At 45.9% G+C, this 13,787-nt stretch overlaps 1 protein-coding gene across 5 annotated transcripts in view; it reads left to right on the top strand.

Annotated features, from left to right (window-relative positions):
- The window catches only part of Adtrp (androgen dependent TFPI regulating protein), a 91,800-nt gene that overhangs the window by 22,676 nt on the left and 55,337 nt on the right, over positions 1 to 13,787 (top strand). For 4 of the 5 annotated variants that reach the window (XM_046453401.2, XM_046453402.2, XM_046453403.2 and 1 more), the window contains 2 exons: positions 8,943 to 9,077; positions 11,007 to 11,108. In XM_046453401.2, the coding sequence (XP_046309357.1) occupies positions 8,943 to 9,077; positions 11,007 to 11,108 (237 nt within the window). The remainder of the gene's footprint in view (positions 1 to 8,942; positions 9,078 to 11,006; positions 11,109 to 13,787) is intronic. The other variant, XM_046453404.1, reaches the window with a different exon arrangement.

Below are 13,787 nucleotides of genomic sequence, written 5' to 3'. Positions count from 1 at the left end.
TTCTTGTCTTCCTAACCTGGCTGACCACACACTGATGAATGAAGTGTGAATGAACAGGAGAAAAAAAAAAACTTAAAAAAAAGTATTTTGGGAATCTGTTGAAAAAAAAGTCTTGGAAATTAAAAACTAAAAAGGGAACATCTTTGGGAGGAAGAAAACTAATGTATGAGGGTTTTGTCTAAAATATAGGGTGCTGTGTAAACATCTGATTTTAAAAACTGGGTGTAATATGCTAATCCTTTGGAATTATAATCCTCTTGACAGAGGGTGTGTGTGGTCAGAAATAGTGACATTGAAATCCTCCTGAGATGGAAAAGTCGGAGTTCAAGTTGAGGAGGCCTCTGGGTGCTGCCTCCTCCCTCTCTGGCCATTTGCTACCTCTTGATTCTGGCCAGAAAAATCTGAGGTCCAAACACAGCTTGTTTTGGTGACTGCTTGTTTTAATCCTATAATTTTGTGGAAAAAGAAAAAGAAAGCAGAAAACAAAGTGAAATTGCCTTTTCAGGACTAAAAGAGTGCTATCGTGTTTTAAAAATGCTGTTAAGATTTGTATTGGCTTTATATTAAAAAGGGGGGGGAGAGAGAAAGAAAGAGAGAGAGAGAGAGAGAGAGAGAGAGAGAAGAGAGTCAGTCTGTAGCCAAGATTGACGCGCTAATCAAATCCAAATTCCAGTATGGATGTTCTGTCTCACATAAGGGTGGCTAAGAATAGATGTATCACCTACTCCCATAGACCAGCTCCCCGACTTCCTAGTTCTGAGTTCCCTTACATACCAAAGAGCCTTCATTCTCTTCAATTACCACCAGTGGGAAAACACTTTCATCAACAATACCCTCGTATCTCAGTGTTAATCCCATGTTTACCTCCCTGTTCTATCAGCCACCAAATCCCACTGGTGGGATTTTTTTTGCTAGGTCTGTCCTTCTCCCCGAGTCGGCCTGCCTCTCCTATTCCAGGCTCTTATTACTTTGGACCTGGAAGGCCACATCAGCTCTTTTCCTGTCCTCCCTGTTCAGTCCCTCCACCCACCACTCAGATTCCATGAATCTTCCCGAAGCTGTTTTTCATTTTGTTTTGATGATCTCCTTTTCCCCCATTTCTGTTAGTGCATTGCGATTAGACGTAATACACGGTCGGATTCATTATGACACATTCATGCATGCACATCCCTCAATCAATCTCATTCCCCAGGACTTTCCTTCCTTGCTCCCTCCCCCTGATCTGCATGTTCTACTCTGACTATTGCTGTTTTCTAACTAGTGTGTTGTAATTCCGTACACCAGCAGGATCCGTGGTGGGAGGTCTGTCCGTGGGCACAACATCACTTGGTTGATCTCACTCCTGTACTTCTCCTTCCTCTACCTCTCCTTCTCTCCTTCCTCGGCTCTGTTGGTCTCCCTTCTATTTTTGTGAGGTTCTTTTTTATTCCTTTTCCCCCCTAGCTTTCACATATGAGAGAAAACATTTGACCCTCGACTTTCTGAGTCACTTAGCATGATGTTCTTTAATTCTATCCGTTTACCAGAAGATGACATCCTCTCAGTTTTCTTTATGGTTGAGTAAAATTCCATTGTGGACATACGCCACATTTTATGGGTCCCTTCGTCTGTAGGCAGCTCCCCTACGCTGGTTCCGTAACTTGGCTATTGTGAATTGCGCTGCTATAAACATTGGTATGCATGGATCACTCTAGTATGTGAGTTTGGCTTCCTTTGGATAAATACCAAGAGTAGGACAGCTGGGCCATATGGTGGTGCCATCCTAGTCTGTACACGACTCTCCAAACTGCTTTCCAATGTGGTTATACTAATTTGGTGTCCCACCAACAGTGTATATGAGTAGACCTTTTCCCGCATCCTCACCAGCATTCACTGTTCTTTGTATTCTCGATGATTGCCATTCTAACTGGAATGAGATGAAATCTCAGTATAGTTTTGATTTGCATTTCCCTGATTGCTAAGGATGTTGGCCATTTTTTGTTTCATATATTTATTGGTCATCTGGATTCCTTCTTTTGAGAAATGTCTTTTGATATCATCTGCCCATTTATTGTCAGGTTATTCATAAGCTCTATTTAAGTTGTGGTCTGCTGCTCAAGACACTTCTGTGGCTCCCTTCTGTTTTATGGAACCAATCCCCAAACTCCTGGTTTAGTCATTCACCTGTTGGTGCAACCTTCAGATCTCTCTCTCCCCCGGGAAGGTTGAGTTCTTTTGCCAGAAGGCCTGGGTCAAACCCATTTTGGTCCATGGGCTGGACCCTCCTTATCTGCTTGTATTCTCCTTATCTCTCCAACACTTGGCTTCCTTCTTAGACCTCCTGAAATCCTACATTCTTTCTTAAAATCTTTGTGGAACAACTCCAGCCTGAATTCCTTTTTCCTTTCCTGATTTTTTAGAGCGTCTCTCAGTCTGTGCTTACTTACCTATAGTATCACTTTTGAATTCCTTCCGAAGTTGAAACATTGGACCTCCAAAATTTCTAGCTCTTGAGGTCTCATGAGCTGGTTAATGACTGTGGGTTCTTACCGATTTATTTGTGTTAACTCATGATCGATTCGTTGATGATCACATTGATCATTCATGGAATCGATCATTAGTTAACACAAATAAATCAGTCCCATAGTTTGCCATAACACCTGTGTATTTATTTTAGCTCAGCTTGGTGAAGTTAGTATCCCACCCATGTTACTGGGGGAGTTCATACCCCTCCTCTGGAATACCTGCCGCTTCACATTGGCTGAGTCCTGCTTACACCTCCTTTTGAAAAGCCAAGCCCATCTTAGTGCAAGTCTGCATTCTGACCACTTCCCCACTTCCCCCCTGAAAAACTATTCCAGGAATCCAAAGAGAATAGGGATGGGAGTTCCTCCAGGGTTGGTGGCCCTGGTGGAGAGCCATTGAAGGGGAAGGGTAAAGGAAGGAGAGGAGGGGAGGTGTGACTCTCTGCCTATTGAGGGTGTGAACTGACCCCAGGGCAGAGGCAGCTGATTCGGCCTTTGGAGGGAGAGGTAGTGTAGTCAGGTGGTTAGTCGTGAGCTCTGGGCCTGTCTCTCTGAGATGTCATCTTGGTTCCATCACTGACTATCTCTGTCACTTTAATCTAGGTACTTCTTTGTACTTCTTTGTAATTTCCACAAATTTCACAGAAATGAAAGTAGTACTTAACCACAGTGTGGCCGCCAGGGATGCATGAGCTGATAGGTGACAAGCAGACAGAATGGCCACAGCCCAGTGTGAGCAGACGGAGAGAAGGTGGGAAGGGGGTGGTGAGCTTCCAGCCATCTGTCTTTCACAGACAGTGCAGCTCAGAGGGTGATTCCAAGGAAAATCAGTTTCCTCACTCAACCCCATGTTGGTGTGTGGCGGAGCTGGGCAAGGGTCACCCACCACCCTCAAAGCTCCCATTTCCCCCGGCTGCATGCTCTGTCGCCCCAGCTGGAGGAAGACCTCTGTTGAGCTGCTGTGGTTGCCCTCAGGCTCTGGGGTTCTTGGAGAGATATGGTTTGCAGGTTCAAGCAGAGAGCAGCCAGTCCTGCTGAATGGGGGAACCCCAGCTGTGGATGTCCCTGATCTGCTTGGGTTGGCTTCGTCCATCCAATGCCTGAGTCCTACACGAATGTTGCAACCCTCCCCTCCATTCCCACTTTCATTCAAGGACTGTCCTTGACCAGCTGGTGGGTGCTGGGGTGGGGGATGTTTGGCCACAAAGACTTGCTGTACAGAGTTCATGGGGCTGGTTGGTGGTTCCTCTTTTTAAAAATAAACTTCCTTCAGAAGCGTTGCTAGAGGTGGTGCCACATAACTAACTGCATCTCCAGGGAGATTCTGGCTGGGTCTCTCCCTCCTATCTCCTTCCACCCCTTCAACAACAGACACGGGACCTTTCCCGCCCCTCTCTGCAAAGCTTCCATCCCAAGATAGTCTACTGTGATCCAACTGTTGCTATCAGCCATGCCACACTGGCTGTGCACGCTCGCCCCACCTATCCCATAATATTCTTCATCCCAATTTATTTGTCATTATTCAAAATAGTGTTCCGCATACTTGTGTCCTCTATCTTATCCTTTTATCTCAATTTCTTACTGAAGCTAAATGCGTATGAATGACGACTGAAACAGAATGTTAACATGTCTACACCCATGGACTTGGCCAAGTTTCCCTTCCATCCACCTGCCCCAAATGCCACCCCACCCACCACTGAGAGAGAGAATATTCATCACAGTTCATCCTGATTGCTCTTTTATTGTGGGATATTCATTTATTGAAGGGCTTGCATCATATTGAAGGAGAGGAATAAGAAAGTCCCAACCCAGCTGAGTCAGACACAGAACCTTGAGCCGGGCTGGGATCACTCAACTTTTGAGGGCAGAGAACTTGTGGAATCTCCCTCTCTGGAAATTATTATTATTATTTTTTAATGGAAGAAATTCTCATTTCCTGGGCTCTGGCTATAAGGCGAGGAAATAAACTTGATGACTTAGGCTGAGTTTCCATGGCTTTAAGATTTCTGTGGACCTGTGAAGACACAGGAATGTGAAAAGTAAAGACCTCTTAACTACGGCTTCGTAAACTGCATTCGTTATGAAAAATGTAAATCCAGCTCTGTCACGGGTGGTTAAGTTCGTCAGTTAGCAACAGAAACCAAAGAAAGCTCACAAATTTAGAACATCTTAGAAAGAGGTATAGAGCCCTCCATGGGAGCAGAGTTATGGAAGATCCAGTAGAAAAAGAAGATCAGAGACAGAAGTTTCCAAATAGCAAGAACAAGAGAGGACCACGTGCCATCTGCTGTCTCAGGCAGCCCAAATAGGGCATCATCTGTATCAACAAGGGATATCTGGGAGGGAATTTCTCAATTCCCATTGAGAAATGGGAATGACTGTCACTTGGTTGCAAGATTCTTCAAAGAAGACCAGTTGTTGCTACCATGTTAATGCTATTACATGGTGAGGGCTGCCATAGCATCCACCGCAGACCAGCGGCTGACCCAGCCCCATTTTATTCCCCCACTTCTGGAAGCTGCAGGCTGAGATCAAGGGGGTAGGAGTGGATTCTCCAGGCTTGCAAATACCATCTTCTCCCTGGGCTCCTCCCTCTGTGTCTGGGTCATGATGTCTTCTTGTAAGGACACCAGTCCTGTTGGAGTAGGGCATTGAGCCCATTTTAACTCAATTATCTCTCTAAAGATCCTACCTCCAAATGCAGTTATATTTGGAATTACGGGACTTGAGATCTTCAGCATTGGACTCAACTGACCTCATGACAACTAGCATTTTCTCCCCGGGTTGCACTTTCTAGGCCTGTTTTACAAACATTAGATGATATTGTCCTTGGAGAATGAGCAGGCCGTGTCTGTTTGGATGAGTTGATTCAAAACTGTCCTCAATGTCCCCTACCGCATGCGGCCCCTTAGAGCTCAGGGCTCACCCTCCTGGTCCTCCAGCTCTGGTGGTGGCTCCTGCCTGTGACTTTCTCTTGGCAATACCGTCCTGCTTCCTCCTGGGCCCTGATGTGGGGACTCCCCAGATATCCCTTGTTGATACAGATGATGCCCTGTCCCATCAGTGTGAGCTGGGGGCCGAGGGGGGAGGTGACTGGCAGTTTGCAGTGGGGAGCCAACTTTTACTGATGGAGGAACCGAGCAATGTGCTTTCTTCCCTCATCCGATTTCCACGTTTTGTAACTGGGGAAAACGAGAGAGAGGTTCAGCTTGATCACAATGACTCTAGGAAGCTCTGTCTGGAGGAGAGTAGGTCTCGTGGACTTCACATGCTGGGTAGAGGCAGCCTCTTCCCCCAAGGGGAAGTCCTGGCAGAGCCTCAACCAGTGCAGGACGTTAAACATTGGAGTCCTTGTCTCCAGGTCCCAGGGCCCAGGTCTGCTCCTCCTAACTCAAGCAGCTGCCTGTTACGGCCTGAGCAGCTGCAGGTGAACCCAGGGGAGAGGTGAGAGCTACCTGGGTCGTGGGAGCCGCGGCAGGGAGGCAACTTCTTCTGACATCCTGGGCAAAGGCCTGCCCGGCCAAATTCCCCAGCCCTGAGGGGATGATGTGAAAAGCACCCACAAGGTGACAAGAACTGGGGTGGCAGCCCCTGCATGGAATTTATAGCCATTGCCAACCTTCCCGATATATGCTCTTCCAGTGGGAAGCTCCCTTTTCCTTAGGGACCATGGGGCCTTGTCCAGTCCTGGTTTTCTACCACTCGCTCACTCTATGCCACCTGCCTGGCCTATTGCTCCCCTCCTGTCCCTTAGATGAGGACGCTCTCCCCTCTCCCACCCCCACCTCTTTAGCAGTCTCATGGCACCTGGAGGCTTTGACTACCTTGATGTCCTTGGCCGAATCTCTCTGGAGACCCCGGGTATGAATCTCTGCACAGAAGTCCCTCTAGGCAGGTGGTTCTCACCCTCAGCTACGGAGGACTAGAGTCACCTGGGAGGAGTTGAAGATACCTTGAAGCCCAGGCTGCACCCCCAGACCCACTAAAGTAGAATCTCTAGGGAGAGGCATCGGTGTTTTTGAAAAGTCGTTTTTGATTTTTAATTCCCCCACCTGGAGAATAGCGGTCTCTCATCCCGCCTCCTACAGTGCTTTAGTGAACTGTTCTTAGAAATCTGCTGTATGTGTAGAAATCTGGTTCATATATGTATATGAACCAGACTCTGAAGCCATGAGCCTTTAGGCAAGTTTGTTCATCTCTCTCTGTGCCCCAGTTTCCCCATCTGTAAAATGGTCCTGAGGAGATTAATAATAGCACTTACTTTATGAGGTTGTGCAGTTATAAGCTTAGTTATGTCTGGCATGAGACATGTAAGGACTCAAGTCAGCTGCTGGAGTTTTGAGTAGTTAGAAAGATTTCTGAGTGATGAATTTATGTCTGATCTAGGGGTTTTAAAACTTAAGCTTAATTTCTTCAGTCTATACCCAAAGGACTTAAAAACAGCATACTACAGGGACACAGCCACATCAATGTTTATAGCAGCACAATTCACAATAGCTAAACTGTGGAACCAACCTAGATGCCCTTCAGTAGATGAATGGATAAAGAAAATGTGGCATATATACACAATGGAATATTACTCAGCAATAAATAAGAATAAAATCATGGCATTTGCAGGTAAATGGATGGAGTTGGAGAAGATAATGCTAAGTGAAGTTAGCCAATCCCCAAAAAACAAATGCCGAATGTCTTCTCTGATATAAGGAGGCTGATTCATAGTGGGGTTGGGAGGGGGAGCATGGGAAGATCAGATGAATTCTAGCTAGAATAAAGGGGGCAAGAGTGTAAAAAAGATGGTGGAATGAGATGGATATCATTACCCCAAGTCCATGTATGAAGACATGAATGGTGTGAATATACTTTGTAGACAACCAGAGATGTGAAAAATCATGCTCTATATGTGTAATATGAATTCTAATGCATTTTGCTGTCATATATAACAAATTAGAATAAAAGTTAAGGAAAAAAACACTTCAGCTTACATAAGGAAATCCTGGAGAGCCTATTAAAACAAATTCTTGACCCCCTTTTCCAGAGATTCAGACCCCATAGTCCAGGGTAGCTCCCAGGTGATGGGGTACTCAGGTCTGAGGGCCCAGCAGGGAGGGAACAGAGACTGAATCCACCCCGTTTCCTCCCCTGCCACCCCTTGGCCCAGGGAGTGGCGTGAGGACAACTCTGCAAGATCTCTCCTAGAGTCTGGACCCCAGAGACCAGGCCCCACGGCCAACGTGACGAATCGCTGGCCCGGCTCCCGGCTCCAGAGCTTGCCATCTCCTCCCTAAGAGCAAGGGCCTCACTCCCCGGGTGTAGCCTCCAGAGCTTCCAAAGATTAGGACAGATTCCACCAGGAGCCCAGCGCAATACTGGCCCAGACTCTGTGTAGTGGTGACCCGACCCCGCCACAGGCCTTAAATTAGACGTCCCCAGATTGTGAGCCACACTGAGAATGGGCAAGGTTTGCCTTCCGTTTCACATTGCAGGTTGAACATCGAAATCCAAAAGAACCTGACATTTGTAATGCTCCCAAATCCAACACAAGGACACAAGCGAAAATTTCACAGTGAGAAACTTGGTTTCATGTACAAAATTATTAAAAAATATGATAAAAAAATCACTTTTTTTTTGTATAAGGGATATATGAAATATAAATGAGTTTTGTGCATAAACTTGGGTCTCATCCCTAAGATATCTTATTCTAAAATAAAAAAAAAAATTTCCCAATCTGAAATACTTCTGGTCTCAAGCATTTTGGATAAGGGACACTCCACTGAGCTTCCCTGAGAAGGATTCAGCTTCTCTTTGGCCTTGCCTCAGGGGCCTCACCAGGGCCCAGGGCTTTCTGGCTCCTTCCTTGGATTTAAACCACTCGCTAGGCCAGAGGGTCTCAGAGGAAGGAATCACACCGGCTCCTCCCTGAGCTAAGCAAGCCGCCATCTTGGGTATCTTCCTCAGGCTGGCGGGGAGCTCCAACCTGGTGCTCTTGACCCTGATCCTGGCTTTCCCAGTGAGACTTCAGCCCTGGGCCCTTTTCTTAGTTTTTCTTCCCAGGAAGACACCTGAGGCCAGTCTGTCCTACCTAGCTCTTTGTCCTTCCTTGCTCTCTTTGTTTGGCTCTTCCCACTCTGGTACCGCCAAGGTGTCTCCTTTTAAGCTGACTTTTAATTTTGCTTCCATTTTAACTCAAGCCCATTACACGAAATACTATACCCATCACCATCCCCTAAGTGAATGAATTTCCTCCATCAGGTTTAGAGAGCAAGGTCAGGGTCCAACGAGCTGGAAGCCCAGCCCTTGAATTGGCTCTTAACCAAAGCAGCCCAACAGCCCCCTCCTCCTCAGGTCCACATTGCTCCCAGAGGGATGCAGTTTTACATCCGTGAAGAAGGTATTAATTAAAGCAAATGGAAATGCCCTCATTTGTTGTAATGAATTTAGTTCTTGCAGGCCTTTTTCTTCGGGGTCGCCTGCCTAGATGATGTGCTAAAAAGAATCAAAGGAAGAAGAAACATCAGGTTCATAACTGCCTTCAGAGATCTACTGTTCACCACGTTGGCTTTCCCTGTGTCCACAGTAAGTTACCAGGACGTAGATCTCATGGAATAGACACGTACAGGTGGACAGACTCTTCTGGGCAGCCAGGCTGTTCCGGAACCTATTATGGAAAACCACAGCCACTGCCTTTGCAAAAACATTCTGTCTGAGGGCTGTACCACACTGCCCAGGGTCATCAGGAAATAGGACACTTTACTGATCAGATTTATCGTTAGTTTTTGAATCTTTGTGAAAACTCAATGCAAGGTCCTTACTGCTGTCCAATGGGGAAGTTCTACTTCCTTAATCAAAATAGTAGGTCCTTCATATCTGTGGGTTTTAATCCATGAATTTAGCCAACCATGGGTCAACACTATTTGGGGGAAAAAAAACACACAATTAAATGCAAATTTAAAAACAATACACTGTAACAACTCTTTACATTATATTGGATATAAGTAATCAAGAGGGATTAAAAGTGCACTGGAGGATATGTGCAGGTTATATGCATATACTGGGCATTTTGTATGAGAGTATGGAGCATCCATGGGTTTTGGTATCCTTGGAGGGTTCTTGGAATTAACCCATCAGGAATACTGAAGCCGACGGTGCCACTGAGACAACTTTATTTCCCTCCAGGTCATGAGACTGGAAAGCCCTGGGGAGGAAGGTGACTTGCTTTCCCTGTTGTACAGCTTGTTTTTCACTTGGTACAATAAAAGCCTGTGTTACTTCTACAAGTGGAAAAATTACCTAATTAAAATAATTTTTAAAATAAAAGAGATGAGACTTTCAGAGTTGGCACATGGAAAAGACGATCTAAGAGAAAGACAAGCCTGGTGTAGGGCACACAGTAGGTGCTTTGTTCTTCTTGCTGAATGAACAGACATCAGGAAAAGGCAGATGTGAAAGGGTCAGTAAGCTAGTTTGCTGACACCATCCACATTTCTATGGCCTTGTTGCCTGTTCATTGCTAGAATGAAACAAACCGGTTCAGCCTGCTGGCTGGCCAGTGGGGCCTAGGATTAGAAATGACCCACCTTCCTCCACCTGCCATTGTCCTGCTTCCTGTGGCACCCCGACTTCAAAACCAAATGCAAAACAAAACTCTGCAAACACGAATGAGTTCTCAGGTGACAGAGCCAACACCAGCACTCCAGGTTCACTGGGCTGAATACCCCCACGTGCACCCCGTAAAGTCTTGTGAAGATCAAGTTTTAAAAATCAACAGTGAAATCTGGGTTTTTTTTTTTTTTTTTTTTTTTTTTTTAAGGGTTATAAATTAAGCCTATGCAATTTCAGAAGATGGGAAGATCAGAAGATGAACGGTTCTCCCACACCCCCATCCCAGTTCAGCATGGACTGTAACACAGAGGACAGATGCTTGGACAAGGCCATAGATGGAGATCAGGGCAAGGAAGAGATCTAACTCTCAGCAAGCTCGCTTCTGAGTTACCCAAGAGTTGGTCAGTTTTAAGGGGTAGGCAAGAGTGTGTAAGCATCAAGCCATTCCAGGTGCAAGCTGAGAGGAAAAATAAGTCGTTGGTTAAAGTGCTCGTAGTCTATGCATCTAGTTTTTTGTTTGTTTTATTTTTAGTACTGGGGATCTAATCCACTGAGCCACATCCCCAGCCCATTTTCTATTTTATTTTGAGACAGGGTCTCACTAAGTTGTGTGTGCCACCATGCCCAGCCTGTGTATCTAGCTTATCCCAGTCTTCTCTGCCTGCCTTGATAACAGGTAATGGATTTGCTAACTAACCAGCACATGGAGGCATCCGCGGGGAGCTCAAATATCGCATTTCTACCATAAGCCTTTTTTTCCTTTAGTTTGACATTCCTATAATGTATATATGAGGTATCTTTAAGACTGGTATCTATTTTTATTTCGCTGTTTCCTTGATTATCTTAGAAAACTTTGATGAAAAGCAAACCTAATGATATTTTTTTTTTCTGTTTTATTTCCAGTTTGTATTTTTGGTATTCTGGACCATCTTTCTCTATGACCGAGAGCTTGTTCACCCCAAGATCCTAGACGAAATCTTTCCGATATGGATGAATCACGCAATGGTGAGTGAGGGGACGTCAAGTGACCGTGGAAGGTCAGTGACCTGTGCCCTGAACACTCCCAAGTGCTTATTCATGAGCTTCTCTCAACCCCCAACATCCAATCGCTCCTCCCTCCCTACCCTGTCACTAGAGGTCATGAGATGAACAAAAACTGCCACTGGTGTTGCAGAGCTCACTGAGAGCAGAGGAGATGGCCGGACAAGACTCTGTCATGTCACTTAGGAAGTCATCAAAAAGCCATGTCGCCCAAAGGGCAGGTCACCTTCTGGTTCAGCCTCAGTCCTGAAAAAGAAGCAACTTCCACATGTAACATGTGGTAACATGTGATGCAATTCCTGGCTGGGCGTGGAATAAAGCAAGATTTAAACAAAACCCGCCCCCACCCACTGCAGCCACAGGACACCCGCGCAGCTCAGCCGCGACTCCTAGCTTGCCTTCCCTCAAGACTCTGCATCACACATGGATTCTTCTTTGCATACTTCTCTGAATACATTTCTATTTGGTTTTTCATTCCCTTGTGTGTTTTTGAGGGGCTACATAGTGAACAGAACATGACCTGGGATATACAGGCCACCGTAGCCTGAAGGCCACTAACAGTGACGACCCCCAAAGCAGGCCTGGCACAGAGTTGTCCAGGTCACTGTTGGGGCACTGAGCTCGAGTCTTTGATGTTAAGTGCATGAGGTCCTCGTTCGAAAACCTAATTCGTCTTCTCAATACTTGCAAATGTATTTCCATGTCCGTCAGGAGGTGATCAGGAGGTTTCAGAGTCTGGGAAGCACATGGCATTTAAAAATCAGAGGAAGCCAGGCACCGCGGCCCATGCCTAGAATCTCTCAGTGGCTTGGGAGGGTCTCAAGTTCAAAGCCAGCCTCAGCAACTGAGCGAGGCCCAAAGCAATTGAGCAAAACCCTGTCTCAAAATGAAAAGTCAAAAGGGCTGGGGATGTGGCTCAGTGACTAAGAGCCCCTGGGTTCAACCCCTGGTAGAAACAAACAAACAAACAAACAAATAAAAATCAGAGGGAAATCTCAAGGGAGGAGCATAGCAAGGGCCACATCCACGCAGAACTCCTCCTGCCCCTCAGCCTTCCATTGTCTTCAAACTCACATCATGACCAACCTGGAAGGCAGCTCAGTCCTCTCACAATGCTGCCCATGTGGGTACCTCCCAGAAAAAAAGTCTCACCTTCAGTTCAAATATTTTGCTCCGTGAACTATTACAGATGAATATACACCGGTTCTAATCTAATTTAGAGTTCAAGACCCAGAGCTATGTATTAAATAAGCTCTACCTCTCAGAAATCCCCTCCTACCAGCTACTTCCTGTCTTTTGCATTCTCCATTAGTGTTAATCTGAGACACCTATCAGGGGAATCTTCCTATTCTTTCTTTATTTCTTTTTTTTTTTGTTAATGACACATTACACTATACAAAGCAAGTTCTTCATCGATGAGCTCATTTAATTCATACAACCTTCTTTTGATAACTAGCATAATCTTGATTTTTATAAATGAAAAAAATTAGCTAAGAGAGGGCAAGTGACCTGCCTGGGGTCATCAAGCTCATCCATGGTATACAGCTAGGATTGTTATCTGAGGACAGATTGACTCTGTGTGGCCTCTGGTTAAAGGTAAGTCCACACTTTGTGGTTTTGATCCAGTTTCCCAATTTACCAGGCAACCCAAAGGATGCCAATTGCTTGGTCAATTAATACAGCAAAGTGAGAATTTTCACTTAAAAAATGTCCAGGATCCCCATCTGTATACTTCTAAGCAAAAACTGAGAAAGCAAAGTGATTTGAAACAATTGGCTGAGCTGGAAGTTGTAAAAAGAATAAAGAGGCAGAATCTTGCGTGTGCCTTCTATTTAGGGCCAAACCCATATATCACACACGGCAGCGTCATGCGGTGTGAGCTCACCCAGTCGCTTTCTTACTCTGACTGCAAGGTCCCTCCCTATTGGGAGCTCCATTTTCTACCGCGATGCATGGTTGGCTTTCTTCCAGATAGTAATGTTGGTGATGCCCAATATTTGTGACCTTGCTAAGTAAACAGCCATATGGGTTGTTGATCATTTTGGAAGCAGAGAGCCGGATAATGTAGTACATCCATGAGCTGATTAATGAGGAAGGCGGATACTGTACAATGGAGATGTTTCAGTGTTCGGTGCCTTTACAACCTGGGGTGGGGTTGGGGACCCTGCCCCTTGCTCTTTGGTCAGTCAAGTCACTCACATCCCTTAGGGAGGGGCAAGAGTCCCGGGAGGTGGGACAGGGATGACCAGGAGAGAAGAGGAGGAGTCAGCCTGCCTTGGGTCAGAGGCAGATACGCGTCAGTGTTTCTCTCAAGTTAATTGGAGAAATCCCAGCAGATCCATCTCTAGAAAAAGCATCAGTGTCAGCAAGACTGATGTGGGGGTCCCTAATGCAGTCATCCCCAAACTTCCTGCTTGCCTTGGTGCAGACGCTCCAAATCCAGTGTCCTCATGGCTACATCTGATCCCTCCGTCCCAGACGGTCCCTCCCCCTGAACATTCTCCTCCCTTGCTATTAAACTCTCCTGGCCTGTTGCCTGAAGGATGCTCTTTGCCAACCTCTTAAACAGCAAACTTCCATTGCAATGGCTATTCTTGGTGGCAGGGTTCAGGTCTGGAATCCCCCCTGAAGGCCCATGTGGTA

Source organism: Marmota monax, unplaced genomic scaffold (genome assembly GCF_021218885.2).
Source record: "Marmota monax isolate L192 unplaced genomic scaffold, Marmota_monax_Labrador192_F-V1.1 WCK01_AAM20220418_F8-fsc00029, whole genome shotgun sequence".
Taxonomy (NCBI): Eukaryota; Metazoa; Chordata; class Mammalia; order Rodentia; family Sciuridae; genus Marmota; species Marmota monax.
The sequence above is the reverse complement of the archived record's forward strand: the minus strand, read 5'-3'. Positions and strand labels throughout refer to the sequence as shown.